The sequence below is a fragment of the Orycteropus afer genome, unplaced genomic scaffold, assembly GCF_000298275.1.
Source record: "Orycteropus afer afer isolate SDZICR_OR568_19922 unplaced genomic scaffold, OryAfe1.0 scaffold00020, whole genome shotgun sequence".
Taxonomy (NCBI): domain Eukaryota; kingdom Metazoa; phylum Chordata; class Mammalia; order Tubulidentata; family Orycteropodidae; genus Orycteropus; species Orycteropus afer.
The window spans coordinates 5,077,903-5,095,688 of NW_006921607.1; the positions used below are offsets into that span (position 1 = coordinate 5,077,903).

The 17,786-nt window shown below is 50.4% G+C and overlaps 1 protein-coding gene across 1 annotated transcript in view; it reads left to right on the forward strand.

The window, feature by feature from the left end:
* Positions 1–358: 358 nt before the first annotated feature.
* ANGPT4 (angiopoietin 4) overlaps positions 359–17,786 on the forward strand; it is a 56,970-nt gene continuing 39,542 nt past the window's right edge. Inside the window, exon 1 of the mRNA XM_007934505.1 lies at positions 359–667. Within this exon, the coding sequence (XP_007932696.1) occupies positions 359–667 (309 nt within the window). The remainder of the gene's footprint in view (positions 668–17,786) is intronic.

Consider the following 17,786-nt stretch of genomic DNA (forward strand, 5'->3'; position numbering starts at 1 on the left):
ACTGGACAATAAAGGAGCAGAGGCGAGGCAGGCAGAGTGAGGCCAGTGCTCAGACAGGGCAGCGTAAGGGCAAGAGTGCCGGAGGAAGGAAGGGAGAGGGGGAAAGAATAGGGGTGAGGGGTGGGGGGCAGGAGGCGGTGAGAGGAAGCTGAGCAGCTGTGGTATTTGCAACAAGTATAAATAGCTGCCTGGACCGGCTCTGCCAGACAGGGGTTTGCAGCTGCAGCGGCTCTGCGGGCAGGTCTGTCCACTGGTGGCCACGGCCTCGGAGGGTGCATCCTGGGCATCGGACCAGGCGGTGGACAGGCACAGCCCCTGGGGACTCTGACCGGATTCCCTCCCCATTGCCACCTTCTGCATGCCCTCCTGGCCAGCCATGCTGCTGGGCAGCCTCCTCCTCACGGTGGCCACCATGACTGCAGCCCAGCGGAGGGGCCAGAAGGCGGGCGGGTGCCGCCGGACACATCGGGTCCAGCATGGCCAATGCAGCTACACCTTTGTGTTGCCTGAGCCTGAGCCCTGTCCACCAGAGCCCGAGCCCTTCGGGGGCTCCAACAGCCTTCAGAGGGACTCGCCAGCCGCCGCACTGCACCTGGGGGACTGGCCAAGCCAAAGGGTGCGGCAGCTGGAGAAGGTGCTGGAGAACAACACACAGTGGCTACGGAAGGTAAGGGCTGGGCCTGCGGGGAACGGAGGCCGCGTTAGGTCTGCCATGAGCGGCAGGAGGGACACCTACCTCAAGGTTTTCTCTGGGTACAGATGGCAGAACTGATGGGCTCCTCGTCCCTGCATTGCACAGAATGGGATAATGAGGCCCAGAGAGGGCAGGAATGGGCCTGAGGCCACACAGCAAGTTAGGGTAGTGTCAGAACCTGACCCCTAACTGCCATTCATTCATCCATCCTGCAGAAATTTGTTGAGTGCTGACCACATGTCAGGCCCATTCCAGGTGCTGGGGATACAACAGCAAACAGAAAAAGCAGTGGCCTTCTGGATGCACATTTTAGAGGGGGAGACAATGATACAGAGATGAACAATGAATATCTACTATGTCAGAGGGTGAAACAAAATGAAGGAGGTAGGAGGCGGACAAGGAGTGGCCAAGGCTGGCTATTTGAGGTCAGATGATTTGAAGGACTTCTAGAAGGAGATAGCATTTGAACCAAGGAACAGAGCAAGCTCTTCTGAGAGGAGAGTGTTCCAGGCAAAGGGACCAGCGGGTGCAGAGGCTTCAGGGTGGGAATGCAGTAGGTGCCTGGGACCAGCTAGACAGCCAGTGTAGCTGGAGCAGAGGGAGCAAGGAAGGGAGAAAGGGGTTGGGGACAAGGTCTGAGAGGGCAGGGGCCTTATGGGCCACTGCAGGGACTGTGGCTTCCTGCTGTGAGTGCCAGGGGAGACCTTGCCGGGTTTTGCATAGGAACAACATTCCTGGTTTGTCCTGAACAGAAGAGACAAGGGGGCAGGTTGGACACAGGGAGCCCAAAGAGGAGACCACCGCAGCTGCCAGGAGGCCTGGAGCAGGGAGGGGCTGAAGTGGGGAGGTGTTGTTGGTGGGAATCTGGTTTACTCTGGACATGGAGCTCATAGGGTCTGCTGATGAATTGAATGTGGTGGGAAAGAGCAAGGAGTTCAGTTCAGCCCACAGTTTCGGTCCAAGACCCAGAACACTATAGGAACTCCTGTCCGAATACTTTGATTCATTCTTTCTTTTTATTTTTTCATTATGATTTGGGTGAAGATTTACAGAGCAAATTCACTTTCCATACAGCGGTTCACATACACTTTGTCTCATGTCATTGACCACAGTTTACCACAATGCAACAGCTCCCTTCCCACTTCCTCCCCATAGTTACCTCTTCCCAGTGTCCATTCCTCCATGGACTCCTGCCCCCTGAGCTGTCTCCCTGTGCATAAGCAGCCCTTCTTTCTCCCATGATTGTTCTCTCCAAGGAGTGTATCTACTTGAGGTAAATGTTTAACTCATATGCCTGTACTTTGTTTGGCTGGAAACCACAGGTGTGGGTTCAATTCCAGACCTGAAGGGCAGCTAGGGGTCATAGTCTCAGTGGTTCCACCAGGCTCTATGGGACCAGCAAAGCTGGTCTCCACCTTTTTTTTTTTTTTTTCTCTCCAAATGATTTTGAGTTTTGTTCCACATTGTTCTCTCTCTCTATCAAAGGTCTCCTACATAGATCCCCTTCCAAGTGCATGACAGTGGTAGCCGGGCACCATCTAGTTCTACTGGTCTCATAGTTGTATAGGCTGCAGATTGGATGGTGTACCAGTCTCTAGGACTAATTGTTTCCATGAATTTTGGTTTTCTTCATTCTTCTTTGTTCTGGACGAGGAGAGACCCATCATTGCATCTAGATGGCAGCTTGCTAGCTTTTAAGATCCCAGTTGCTATTCGCCAAAGTAGGAGGTGGAACAATGTTTTGTATAGTATGTTATGCCAATTGAGCTTGATGTCCCCTGCAGCTATGGTCCCAAGCTCGCAGGTTCAACTACTCAGTCCCTCTAGGTAGCTGGCTGTGACCAAGCAGTGACCACAACCTTTCCCCTTGTCAGCTCTACTATACATGATTCATTCATTCTTTCAGCAAACACTGAGCATCTACTGTGTGCCAGGCCTGGTGCAGAGGTGAACAAGGCAGGTCTGGCCTGAGGTGGCCATGAGGGCAGGGAAGGTTTCCTGCAGTGCCCATGATGAGCTAGCCTGATAAGTAAAAGGTGAGAGAATGTGGGACCAGGGCCTCAAATACAGGGAACAGTCAGGGTGGTGGCAGTAGGGTGGAGAACAGCAAAACAATTCACAGAGTTTTAGACATTATAGAAGAGCAGACAGGCACCAACAGGCTGTGAAGTGAGAGCGTCCAGAAGAATTCCCCAGGGTGCCTTTTAACCAAGCAGTTTTTCTTACCCTCATGGTTTCCAGATTTTTAAAACATGTACCTAATCAGTATTGTTGTTATGTGCCATTGAGCCGGACCCAACTCATAGCAAGTCGTCCTTGGGTTTCCGAGGTGGTATCACTACAGAAGTAGATTGCCCAAACTTCCTTCCAAGGAGTGGCTGGTGGGTTTGAACTGCCAGCCTTCTGGTTAGCGGTCAAGTAAGTGCCTTAGGCACTATGCTACCTAATCAGTAAGAAATGTTTATTCCCCTGATGCAGACATGTTTATTTAATATTTATGTACATACACTCAGGATTAATATAATCTAGATGGTCATCACTCTAGAGGAAATGAAACTTTAAAAGGACACTATATGAAATCATGTCTACTGAAGTTCTGGTAGGTTGCTCCTGTTTTTCAAAGGATTGTTTTGTACACAGCCTGAGTTTATGTTTATCCACTTCAAGATGGAGAGATTATACTATGTGTATCTAACCAGCCTGCATCATACACACAATCATGTACACACTCATGCACACACATACTTACACATGTGCACACACACACACACTTAACCTCTGGTCTGCATCCTTCCCCAACCACCTCCTTCATCCCTTGCTCACCATCTTGTTATGATCCCTTGCCCACTGATCCCTCCACCCACCTGACCTGTAACATTTTCACCCTGCCACCATCCCACCCTTTGCCCCCTCCAGGGAGTTCCTGAACACACATACTGGAGTCCAAGCTAGCAAGGACTCCATGCTGCCCTGAAATCTGCATGCATCTCTTAAGGCAGCTGTTTCTGAGTTCTATGGGGCTATTTCAAGACACCTCCACCCTCAAACTTCCATCTTTACCTCCCCACCCACCTTATCCTCTCACCAGACCCTGGACATCCTACTTCAATGAGAAATAAAGGCTAAGGAGAGAGAAGTCCCTCAGTTGCCTGCCCCACATCTGCACATTCACCCATGCACCCACCAGTCCCCAGGTCTTTCTTCAGGCTCCGAGGGATGAGTTTTCACCATGAGTTTGGGCCATTTTCCTTCCTAGATTGTGGGTCTTATCCCTTCACAGCCCCTCAGCCTCCCATGCCAGCCATCCAATCCTGTGTCTTCAACACCTTCTCCCTCTCTGCTGGTCCTTCCCCTCAGTGTTTAATCACATTCAAGTCTTTCCCATGTTAAAAGCAAGGAAAAGGCCAAAAGAGAGGCAAACAGGGAAGCGAAGAGAGCACAAGCCTCTTTCGCAGCCCACACCTCTGGCTTCTGGTCTGGTTCTCAGAAGTCCTCATGTCTTCCCTCTACTTCCTCACTTCCCCTTGACTCCTCTCCCCAGAGTCACTTCCCATTTCCCAAATCCAGTGGCCATGACTTGGTCTTTATCTGTCTTGATGTCTTAGTCATCTAGTGCTGCTATAACAGAAATACTATAATTGAGTGGCTTTAACAACAAATTTATTTTCTCACAGTTTAGAAGCCAGAAGTCTGAATTCAGGGTGCCAGCACTAGGGGGAGGTTGTCTCTCTCTGCTCACTCCAGAGGAAGCTCCTTGTCTCTTTGGCTTCTGCTCCTGGTGATCTTCATGTGGCATCTCTCTTCCCCCATCTCTGCTTCCTAACTTGCTTGTTTAATCTCTTTTACACCTCAAGAGATTGATTCGAAACACACCCTACACTGACTCTGTCTCATTAGCATAACAAAGACAAGTCATTCCCAAACGGGATTATAACCATAGGCATGTTGTTGTTGTTGTTGTTGTTATGTGTTGTTGAGTGGGACTGACTCATAGCGACCCCTCCATGGGTTTCTGAGGCAATATCACTAAGGAAGTAGATTGCCCAACCTTCCTTCCAAGGAGTGGCTGGTGGGTTTGAACCGCCAGCCTCCTGGTTAGCAGTCAAGTGCCTTAGGCACTATGTTACCAGAGCTCCCCTGCCCTGGCCGAGCCACCACCATCTCCCACCTCAGTGGTTATCACAGCTCCTCCCTGGGCTCCTGCTACCACCTTAGGCCCCCACAGTCCATTCTACACTCCAGCAGACAGAGGGTTAAAACCTAAGGCAAACCTGTCTCTACTTAAAACCCTTCCCAGAGTTCCCATCCCACTGGTGTAAAAGCCAAAAGGACCATTCCTTCCTCTGATACCCACATGCTTCATCACTCACCTCCCTCAAGTCTCTGCTCAAATGTCATCTCCTCAAAGAGGCTCAAATATCACTTCCTCAGAGACCCTCCCTGACCACCCTCTGCTGTCACCCTCTATCCCCTCACCCAACTTTGGTATGTTTCTTAACACCTGATATTCTTATCTGCATTTCTTCATGGGTTGCTCCCTCTGGTCTGTGAGCTTCAAGAGAGCAGGGACTGTCTTTTTTTTTTTTTTTTTTTGGCCACTGCTGGATTCTCAGGGCCTAGAATTGTGCCTCACACACAGTAGGTGCTCCATAAATCTCTGTTGAATGAATGTTCTTCCAGTCTCTCAGCTGTTCCTGCTCCTCCCTTCTCATCCTTAAATGTTGGTGCTTCCCAGAATTCAGTCTTGACTCTTTTCATCTCAGACCTCATGGCAGACCCACTACCAACCATCTCCAGCCCCTACCATTCCCACCTCTAGGCTGCCCTGCACTCCTGCAGCCCATCTCTGTCCTGCTCTGCGATGACACCACATTGGCATCTGAAAATCTTCTAAGCCCCAAACCCATGATGCTAATCTCCCATCTCCCCTCTGAGGGGCAAACCTGCCTTAAGCTCCAGTATCACCCCCAAACCAGCAAACTACTCTCCTTCACCCTGTTTTGTCACAGGCAGCAGGTCCTGTCCCTCTCATGGCCTCTCCTTCGCCCATCCTCCATCTCCCAGCTCCCTCCTGCTGCTCTGGTTCAGGCCTTGACCTCTGTGACCCCAGCTCTCCTATCTGGCATCCCCACCCTCCTATCTCACCCTTTCAACTATCTTTGACTCCTCCCATGCCTGGTGCACACAAAACTTTTGCTGAACTAATGGATGGATTTGAACCAATAGCTTTTGGGAACAAAAGGTAACACAGCCCAGTTCTTCAGTCTGTGGTAGAATGTCCTCTCCAGGCATATGTCTACCCCCTAGCTTGACAGTCCTGGACAGAACTCACTCTAGTACACTATAGGCTTAAGACCACTGGTGTGGGAGTCAGGCCAGCTTGAGTTCAAATCCCAGCCTTACCACTTATTGGGCATGTGGCCATGGATGAACAAGTCTTAGTTTTCCCATCTGCAAAATAGAGAAATGACTGTATGTCAGAGGTGGATGACTGGGGAGACCAGTGAGACGGCTCATGTACTGCTCTCCACCTGCCATCTAGCTACAGTAGACATGGGACAGATAGCTCACCTGCGAGGGACTTTTATGTAGTTCAGTAGAATCTCTCTGTGAGCCCCTTTGTACCCTTGGATGCAGCAATCTCAATCTTGGTCAAGTCATTGTTTCCACATCCAAGGGTTGCAGGTATCCCAGGAACTGGAAATGTCACTGTCCATGCCAGTGTCCTGGGAGGAGTCCTCATTCCTGCCCAGTCTCTTACGGGGTCCAAGCAGGAGTTAGTTTCACCATCCTCTGGGTCAGAGGTCCCTTTATGACCCCTGGCGTTGGAGTCACTACCAAGTCACCCTGTGGCCATGGAGCCTGCCACAAGATCTTACCTATCAGCACAAACACACCTGACAGTCACTTTTCCCCTGGGTCCTGTCTCATCTCCTGGAAGATGAGAGCCCAACTGTTGGGGTTCAAGTCCCAGTTCTGCCCCTTCCTAGCTGTGTAACCTGGGGCAAGTTGCTTCACCTCTCTGAGGCTCTGTTGCCTTGCCTATGAAATGGGGTGACTATACCACCTGCCTCTGTGAGGATTTAATGGGATGATGCACATGAAGTCATTAGCCCAGTGCCTGGCATACAGTAACCATTCAATAAATGTATATTGCTTGCATTTATTGTCATCACTGGGGTTGTCACTGGAAAAAGACAAGCATCTTGCAATTCTTGGGTCCCTTGAACTATTCTTCCTCCTTCAGTTGAGACATGTGGCCTCCCTCTCAGGAATACATTGAATTGGAGCAATCACCCCTCTCTCTCCAACCCGCTTGCGCCCTAGTCTGGGAGCATTTGCTACCTTCTGGGCCATGGCCTTCCTCTGGTTCTTCATCCACTTTCTCGGCCTAGATGTATTTCAGAGTCATTGCAACTCAAAACTTCTTGGACTCTGCTGTAACATCCCAGAAGAGTTAAGATATGAGGTTCAAACTATTCTTATCAGAGCACCACCACCACCCCACCACCATCATCGTCACTGTAGGGAGACTGGAGACTAGCAGCCTCCTGGACTGAGGCACTCAGCAAGACTCCATTGCTTCATTGGCCTCACAGGAGGAACTACTTGGGGCACATGCAGGGGCACACCCCTGACCCAAGCTCCTAGCAGCCTGCCTGGCCCACATCCCTACTCTCCCCCTGAGGGCTGCTGTTATCTGTACCCCCAGTGTACGGGTGAGGAAATTGAGACCAGAAGGGAAGTGAATTGCCAGAGTCGAAGGGCAGTGAGCACCAACCTGGATTCTGGATCCAAACTCTAGGTTCCGTCTCTTGACTCTGGAAGGGGTCAAAGTGGCAACGGAGTCAAGGAAGGGACTTGAGAGAAAATGGGGTCCTCCCCCTGCTTCCGAATTTCCACATCCGTCTCCCAGCATGCTCCTGTCTGGGCTCGGAGTGTGCCCTGGGGGAGAGACCTGCCCCAGTCCTTCTCCCTTCCTCTCCTCCACCCCACTACCCTCTCCCTGAACTCCCCTTCCTTCCTTCCACCTCTCTCCCCTCTCCTTCTCCTGCCTCCTCCTGGAAAACCTTGTCCCATGATGCAGGTCTGGAGTCACCATCAGTGGGTTCTTGATTCTGCTCCATCCACTCATCTGGAGGAAAATCAAAACCCCAGAATGCTGGGGGTAGGGGCAGAGCCAGCTGGAGATTGGCTTCTGACTGCCCTAGCTGTGCTGTGCTGTGCAGTGGTTAGTCACATGGACTTTCTGCCCCCTCCCTGGGTCCACTGCAGACTCACCCTGTGACCCAGGACCAATGATGCAGTGTCGTGTCGGCGTTACAGGAAGAATGAAGGAAAACACTATCCAGGTGTGAGATGGGTACAGAGAAGCAGAGCAGGGCAGCATCAGCACACAGCAGGTGCTTGATAAAGCTCACACTTAGGCCTGTTAGTCTCCCAAGTTTCTCAGCCAAGAAGTGCTAGGCTCTGCTCTCTCCTCATAGCCTGCCAGAAGGACCCTTTCTGAAGATGAGGAGACAGGAAAACCAAGACCAGGCACTACCCTCAAGTTCCCTGGCACACCCCAGCCACCTGAGGGCAGCCCAGCTTCCCCTGAGTCTGAGGTCCCAGGGGCAGGGCAACTCCACACTCCTCAGCTTTCTCCCTGTAGGGAGCACAAAGCCATGGCTGGTTTGGGGGGCAGCTCACTCTTTCTCCTCATCTCTCTTTCCTCCTCCTCTCTTTCTGTCCCTGGGTCTCTGTGGTTATCTCTCCGGGTGGCCTCACTCACTGTTCCTGACTCTGAGGTGTCTCTGTCTCTCTGCTCTCTATCTTTGGAAGGTTGTGTTTCTGAGTCTCTCCCTACATCCACCCAGGCCTCCCTCTCAGGTCCTCCCCTACCCCCTAGACCTCCTGCCTCTACTCCCAGGATGTCCCTGTGTGCTATCCACACTGAGGGAGCCCAGGACACCCAAGCCGGATGGCTGGGGCCCACCCCCAATGCGGATGCTCTTTGGGGCCTCTTCTGCACCCCTTCTGCACCCAAACCCAAGCAAGGAGGGGTTGGGTTGTGCAGGGACCTCCAACCTGGCACGTCCCCCAACTGCCTCTGCTATTCAAGCCAGGTCCCTGACGTCAAACCTCAGAATAACTCAGCCTCTCAGACCATCAGTCCAGGGCCTTGCCTGGCTGGACAGGGTCATGCTCACCCAGTGGGACCACAGCGTGGGGTCCTGGCCCAGGCCAAACCCTCCCAAACTGGCCAGGACTCCCAGCTGTTCTGGCCTCCCCAGGCTGTCCATAAATTCTTGGCATTTTCAGCCTTTGGTTATCCAAACAAGAAATGAATCTCAATGGCCAAACAAAATGTCTTGAGGTTTGATTTCCTAACTTCACCACTGACTCCTTTCTATGCAGTTTGGAACTAGGGGGTGGGAAGAGAACAGCATCTGCTGCTTGGAGGTGCAAGATTATTGCTCCAAGAAGTGGCCTAGAATAGACTGGGTGAAGCCCCCTGCCTGGGATGACCAGCTGCTGGGTGCAGGGTAGGGTGAGAGCAGCACCAGACGCAGCCCCTCGCATGGCTTCCCCAAGATGGGCAGGTTTATTTGTTCAAGTGCTTGACCAGGCCGTCCCATGAGGGCAGGGCTACGTGTTTCTGGCTCTCTCCTCCTTGGCCCCAGAGCCCAGCTGGACTGGGATATAAACAGATCTTCTCCCCTTCTCCTCCTGGGGCAGAAAACGTGAAAAAGCAGGCCTAGGTCTGCTTCCCAAAGCCTGCACCTCCAGCCAGGACTCTGATCCCGACAGTTTGCTTAACGTTTGAGTCAGCTCTGAAGTGTCTGGGTGGATCGAGCTGAGGTCAAGGGGTTATGCCCCAGTGGTGCCACTGACCGGCAGGGGGCCCCTGGGGAAGGTGCCTGTATCAATGAGCTCCTCTGTAAAATGAACATCAAAATTCTCTCTCTGCTCCCAGAGTCCTTGTGAGCATAAAGAAAGTTGACAAATTAATGACCAGTATTCATGGAGCATTTGCTGTGTACTGGACACCATCCATGGGCTTTGTAAGGATTAGTGCATTCATTTCTCACTTTGACCCTATGAAGGAAGGGAGCTTGTTTGCTCCATTTCACAGACAGGAATCTGAGACATCCAGAGATTAAGTGAGTTGCCCAAGGTCACGAGGCTAGGATTCAAACTGACACTGTCTGAAGCCAGAGCCCACACTCTCACCCACAGTATAAAACACTTAGGCCAGTTCCTGATTAATAAACAAAACATGTCCATCGTGGGCTGGTCGTTGAACTATGGGCCAGCTGGGCTACCAGCTGGGGTCTGGGGAGCACAGAGGCCCCTGGTTACCAAAAGGATAACTCAGCTGCTAAATTTTTCCCTTCCTCCACAAACCCCACAGCCAAAGAGGCCTTCTTTGCTGGAAAAGATTTGGGCAACATCCCAGACAGTGGGGGCAGCCCTTGGAAGCTGAACCTCCAAAGCTTCCAGCTAAGCACCCTCAGAGTTGAGTCCCCCACCCTTGGCCAAGGCCTGAGGTTAAATCCCACAGAGGCTGAGCATGGGTCCTGGGGCCCAACTGCTTTGATTTGAATTCAACTCTGCATTTTGCAAAGGAGCTCTGGTAGCATAGTGCCTAAGGCACTTGACTGCTAACCAGAAGGCTGGGTTCAAACCCACCAGCCACTCCTCAGAAGGAAGGTTGGGCAATCCTACTTCCATAGTGATACTGCCTCGGAAACCCAAGGAGGGGTCCCTTTGAGTCAGGGCCAACTCGAGGGCACATAACAACAACAACTGCATTTTGCTGGTGATATATTCTTGGATAATCACTTTACCTCTCTGTACCTCAGTTCCCTTGCCTGTGAAATGCGGACACTAAATAGCAGCAATACTATGGATCATTGTGGAGATTAAATGAGTTAACACACATGCAGAGTTTGGTACAGTGCCTGGCATAGATTAAGGGCTCCGTAAACACAACAGCTGGTGACACACTTGGAACGCACAGCACAGGGGAAAGGAATCCAACTCCAGCTTCTCTACTTCCCCACTTGTGTCATCTTTGTCTTATCATGGGCCTCGGTTTCCTCGTCTGCTAACATGGGATTACGATAACAAGTATTTCAAGTGAGGACAAAATAAGGCAAAACATGCAGAGAGGCCCAGTGGTGTCTGCGGGTGAGGAGAAGACTGGGGACCCTTGAAGCTGACAGTAAGGGCTCCTCCGTTTGGAAAGGGTCTCACAACCTTAGGCTTGCAGAGTCCTACAGCCCCTCACACTTGACCTCAGACCAACCCCTTTGGTCTACAGACTGTGGCCACAAAGCAGGGCTGAAGGAAAGAAGGTAATTTCTAAGCAGCTGAGTTCCTTTCCAGAGGAACGCTCTGCAGGGGCTGCAGACGAGCCCACTGGGGCAGAGATAGCAGTAGAAGGGCTGAGAATGGGACACTTGGACCTGACCCACCAGAGTGCAGCTGACCTGGTTTCAGTTCTGCCTCCATCTAGCTGGTTTTCTCAGCTCACTGCTAACAACATTCAGTGCAAAACTTGGGACATATGAAAGCATATGAAGATGAAGAGGGAAAAAACACTCATCAGCCTATAACCTCCAACCACTTCCCAATTGATTTCCTTACAGTCTCTTCTATGCATTTTTAAATTTTTACTGAAATGTTTTAGATATATGAAAAAGTAAGGGGAAAAAAATGATTTCTTGTTTCTACCACCAAGTCTAGCAAACAAAACCTCACCAATATTATTAATGCCTATCCCTTCCCTTAAGGAGCTTTGGTGGTGCAGTGGTCAAAGCATTAGGCTGCTAACCAAAAGGTCACCAGTTTGAACCTTGCAGCCACTCCATGGATGAGGCAGTCTGTTTCCATGAAGATTAGCAGCCTTGGAAACCCTGTGGGGGCAGTTCTACTTTGTTCTATAGTATCACTAAGAGTTGGAATAAACTCAATGGCAGTGTGTGGCAGTTAATGTTATGTGTCAAGTTGGCTGGGCCTGGTTGAGTGGCTGGGCAACTGGTGGTAGTTAGTTATTCACCACGATGAGATTGGTAATCAACTCCATGGTGGAATCTACTGGAGCAGCTGAGTAGCTGCCTTAGGGATGTGGTCTGCTTACTGTATATAAGGAGAAGTTTTGAGAAGGGTCTCTGCAGCTTTTGGCATGCTTGAATCTTGCTCGTAGCCAAGACGTTATTCAGCAGCCTGCCATGTTGCCTGCCGATCTTGGGACTGTTAACGGGCTTGAATCAGTGGCCTGCCGTGTGGTTTGGTAATATCGGGACTGTGCCTTTTTACTTGTCTACCTTGGGTTTGTCAGCCTCAGCAGCCAGCAACTACCTGAGCGAAGAAAGCCTCCAGCTTCAGTGGGCCAGGAGCAACAGGCAGAGCTAAAGCTCAAGGTCGAGGGGTTTTCACCCAGCTCATAGAGCCTGGCACTTTGAACTCAGACTTCTAGCCTCCAAAACTATAAGAGAATAAACTGCTGTTTGTTAAAGTCACCCATTTGTGCTATTTTCTGTTAGAGCAGCATGAAGTAACAAAAATACAGTGGGTTTGGTTGCCCCTTTCCTTGCCTCCCTCCCCCACCAAAAGGAGCTACTCTGAATTCAGCATTGATAAGCTCTTTCTCCATGTGTATCCTCTCCTAACTAATATACACTACTTGTCTCATCTACAAATGGTGTGATCCTATTCATGTCTTTCTACAACTTGCTTCTGTTTGCTCAACCATTACATCTGTGATGTTTATAGTTCTGTAATTGTGGAGGCCTGAGCCTCAGTTTTTCCATCTGTAAACTGGGAATGATTGTAATTGCATACCTGGGGTTGATGTGAGGCCCAAATGATTAGCGTGCACTGAGGTCTGGGGGCGTGCTTTGTGCTACATCATCATGCAGGGAAGCGAGAGATGCTGTCAGCGTTTCTTCCCTCTTCTGAGATGACCGGGCTGATGGAGCTTTCTCTGTGCCAGGCACTGCCACGTGTTTTACAAACATTGACCCATTAAACCTCATGACACACAAAAGGTGAAGACTATTAGAATCCCCATGTACTGTGAGGAAACTGAGGTCCAGGGAGGTAATATACCTAGTAAGTGAGGGAGATAGGTTGACACCTACCAGGTGGGCTGGCTCCAGAGCTCTCACCCTTAGCCACTGCACAGACGGCCTCTCTATGCCCCGACCATTTCACAGATGGGGACACTGACTCTATGGGGGCAGTGACTCACCTACACTCACCCTGGGCTCAGGGGCAAGGGTTGGACCAGACCCCAGGGATCCTGACACCCAGTGGAGGTGGGTTTGTCCTCCCCAGTGGAGACAGGACACCCAGCAGGCCATGCCTCTCATGGAGAGTCTACATGCACATACAGTTATAAATTTCTGGGGTCATGTTGCATGTGGGGTGCAGGTGCCAAGTGATAGTGTTCATTCCTCCATTCACTGAATCCTCCTTTCCACCAATGTTTATAAAGGACCTACGATGTGCCAGGCCCTGCACAAGTGGTGAGGATTCAAAGTGAGCAAAGAAGACACAGTCTTCCCCTTTCATAGCAGCGGAGCAGACACTAACCTAACTATTTCTCATGTGTAATGACTGACCTATATACACTGTGCAGTAAGGGCCCATGGTGAGCTAGGAATTGATAACAGAGGACCTGACCTTGTTAGAGAGGCTCTAGGAAGACAGACAGAGCCGAGATCTGAAGGGTGGGTTGGCAGTTCCTAGTCAAGAAAGGGAAAAACATTCCAGGCAAAAGGAACAGCAAGTGCAAAGGCCCAGGGGCAGAATGGAGCAAGGTGATTTGGAGAAAGTGAAAGGCATTCAGAGTGGCTGGAGCACAGGAACTAGTACAGTGTGGCCAAGATGAGGCTGAATGGTCTTCAGGGGCCAAACCAGACTTCTCTGGGCTTGATCCTGCTCTCAGGGACCATGGGCCCTGGGAGCCCATGTAGCCACTTTTCTGCCCTGCACCCATTGAGAACGCTCTGCAATGGGAAGTGGCTATGAACATCTGTACCTGCTCCTTCCCTCTCTCCCTGACCTTGACTCTGACCCGGTCACCTCATCTGTAGAGCCAGCTTCGGCCAACAAGAATGCCAAATGGGGTGAGCAGAAAGAGTCCAGCCATTGGATCTAAATCATGGTTTACAAGTTGTATGACTGTGGACAAGACGCTTGGTCTCCCTGGGCCTCAGTTTATTCATTTGTCAATTGGGAAACATTCACCCTTTTCCTCCATGGTGCTGGGAATCAGATGAGAGAAGCATTACACACTGGAGTCATGCTGGCAGGAAAGCCTGGTGGCTCTAAGAGACACCCCAGCAAGGCCTCCCTCTGTCTAGAACATGCTTTGTTATGTTTCCCCAGGGTTGAGCCAGAGTTCGATAGGATTTGGACAGGGAGTGCTGTGACTCCAGCAGAAGCACGCTCTGGTGGAGTGATTCCGAGCCTGAAGGGCTGCCTGGTTAAAAAATTGCTTAACCTCTCTGCCTCATCTGCAAAATGGGTTGATAACAGCTCCTACCTCAGAGGGTGCTTGTACACCTGCTCCTCACTTACTGACTATCTTGTTATCCAACATTTCATGTTTTTGATAATAGTAATAAATCTACTCTCCAACTGCTTTGCACAATAATGACTTATGTCTGGCAGTAACACACTGAGAAGTAAGAATAATGCTGGCTGTTAAGGTTATGTGTTAACTTGGCTGAGCTATGATTTTCACTGGTTTGGCAATTATGAAATGATGTGATTTGGCAGTTATATAATGATGTAATCATCTTCTATTTTTTTGATCTGATGAGATCATTCTTCATTTTTGCATAATGCCAATTTTCCCACAACAACCTGGTCTTTGGAACTTAACCATGTCAATAAGTTAGGAATAATGGGGATAATGTGTATAGTGCTTAGCACACAGTAAGTGTTCGATAAACATTTGCCAAACACAATGGACACACTATCCCTATTCTGTGCAAAGACTGACCCACTGGTGGGAGGTAGGTGAGTGATTGCAAAGAAATGTGCTTTGCTTCCTTTCCATGAAACTTCTACTTTCTACATGTGGAAGGACACAGAAGGTCAAATCTCCCAAGATCAAGGTTTAGACATCAAAAATAACCAAATTCACTGCCGTTGAGTGAATTCAACTCATAGTGACCCCTCCTTGGGTTTCCAAGCCAGTATCTCTAGGGAAGTAGATCGCCCAATCTTCCTTCCGAGGAGTGGCTGGTAGGTTTGAACCCCCAGCCTTCTGGTTAGCAGTCAAATGTCTTAGGCACTACACCACCAGAGCTCCCAACAGATAGCCATAAAGAGATAACTAGAGGTCACCGGAGGGGGCAAGAACGCCGGCAGCTCCTCCCCATCTTCAGAGACCACTGAGAGCATGCATGGCCCAACCACTAGAGTTCAAATTCTGGTTTGCCAGATGTGTGACGGTGTGGCCCAGCTCCCCTCCCACTACAACCTCTTTTCCAACACTCCTCACCTTCTCACCAAGACCATCCCCATGCAAGGTAGTCCCAGAAGGCAGGCAGCCACAAACAGTCAACACATTCTGATAAGTGCCTACTATGTGCCCGGCACTGTGCTAGACCCCAGGCTGCAGTGGCAAGCAAGGATCCCAGGCCCCATGGAGCATAGATTCCAGGGGTCATTTCCTTGACTCCTCCCAGCCGCTGTGTGGGGAGGAAGCAATTAACCCATTTTCTGATGAGCCCACTGAGGCTTGGAGAAACTACATCACCGGCACAGAAAAGAAATGACAAAGCTATGACTCGAACAAGCTCCCTGACTCTCTGCACAGTGTTCTGCGCCCAAACTAGACTCAGGGCAGCAACTGGAAGTTTGGAGAAGCTGGGCCTGGGCCCGGGAATTGTGGGTTGAGCTGAGAGTTGGAAAACGCGTCCTTCCACAAGATCCCAATGGTCCTGACTTTCCTCCCCTGGCTGTCTGCCTGCTGCTCTGAGCCTGACCAAGAAGAAAAGCAACAGAACCTCTCGAAGGAAGGAAAACAGGCAAGAAAGGCTGATCCTGCCACTCAGAAGAAACAAGACAAACAACCTCAATTTGCTTTGAACATTGCTTTGCATTTTTGAATGCAAAACCAATTTGCCCAGGGAGGAGACTAGAGCAAGTCAGATCAGGAGGGGCCAACCCTTCCCCCTCTGGCTCACAAGCCACAAAGTCAGCCCCATCCTAAAACAGAGGAAACTGAGGCCTACGGGTGGAGGGTGGGAATGTGACTTGCCAAGCAAGGGCAGCAGGAACTGGAAGCAAGAGTGTCTGCCCTCTGTAAACTCTGGAAAAGCAGCATATTCATTATCTATTGCTGCATAGCAAATTACCCTAAAACATTTAGCAACTTAAATAACAAACATTTATTGTCTCCCAGAATCAGGAATTGGGGAACAGCTTAACAGGGTAGTTCTGGCTCAAGATCTCTCCTGAGGTTGCACTCTGATGTCAGCTGGACTGCTATCAGCTGAAGGCTCATCTGGGACTGGAGGATCTGCCTTCAAGACGGCTCACTCACCGGCTGGCACACTGGTACCGGCTGTTGGTGTGAGGCCTCAGTTCCTTCTACATAGGCTTCTCCACAGGACAGTTGAGGAGTCTGAGGACATGGTACTGGCTTCCCCCAGAGCAAATAATCCAAGAGAAGACAAGACAGAAATCAATATGTAACCACTTAGTCACACCTCATCATTTCTGCAGTATCTTATTGATTCTGACTCAGTGTGGGAAGGGACTCCACAAAGCAGGGATCTTTGAGGCCATCTGAGTGGTTAAGAATGTGGTCTTTGGAATCCAAAGGCCTGTGATCAAATCCAGCCTCTGCTATTCATGGGCTATGTGACCCAGGCCTTCTTTTCCTCATCTGTAAAATGGGGATAATGACAGCTACAAGAACTAAATGAGCTGTGTTTGTAAGGTCCTCAGGTTTGTGTCTGGCACACAGTAATGCCTCAGATATCTTCCTTTGGAGACTTCACCCACTGGGCAGACCTCAGCCCACCACTCAAGCAGGGATGAGGCCTGCTCTATTCACTGCTATCTCCCAGTCCCCCTCCACAGGTCCTGATACATAGTACTCACTCTAAATGAGTTTACTGAACTGATGAATGAGGGCCAGGACTGTCTCACTCATTTCTGGAACATTCCTCTTACAGACACCCCAGGTCAGCTCTCTCCCTTCCTGAGGGCCTCCCTGTACCCCAATCTCTGTGCTGGTGTTCCTTCCCCTTTCTTGTCCTTGTACCAGTTGTCTCTTCCACTTACTGGCCTCTGACCTCTGGCCTCTGTGGCCTCGCCTCTCCTGGGACTCCAGCAGTGGCTAGGACCAAGCCAGGGAGTTTCTAGCAGCCAAACTATTCTTCAGTGGAAAGCTGGTGGGCACCTTTTATATGAAACAGACTCATTCATTTTTTTTTTTAACTTGTCATTGTGATGTGAATGAAAGTTTACAGAACAAATTGGTTTTCCACTGATCCATTTGTTCTTCTAACAAATATTTATGGAGTGTCTATCATGTGCCCAACACTGTTCTAGACACAAGGGACAGGGCCGAGAACAAGGCAGATCAAACTCTGTGCTCCTGGAGTTGATATTCCAGTGGGAGCCCAAGGTCATTCCAGACGGTGGGAGGTGCTGTGAGGAATACACACTGGACTCTGTGATGGACCATCACTGTGGATGCAGTGGGGCCGGGTCGTGGGTGCTCACCTTAGGTGAATGGTCAGGGAACGCTTTTCAGAGGAGGTGACATTTGTGTGGACACCTGAGAGTCAGAAGACAGCCAACAGGAGCAGCTCTGGGGTGCCACCAAGTTTGGGACAGGGGAGTGTGGATGTGTGCTGCCTCTAGCACCTCCCTGCCTCCCATGGCCACATCTGCAGACCCCCAGGGCCTCTCCTCCAAACACAGAGGACAAACCACCAGACAGAACCTTTGCCCAGGGCAGCTTGGCAGCAACAGTCCAAACCACCAGTGTGCATACCTTTTAACTCAGCAGTTCTACTCTTAGGGACTTGTCCCACACATAGCCTTGCATGACAATTTTCTGGTTGACTCG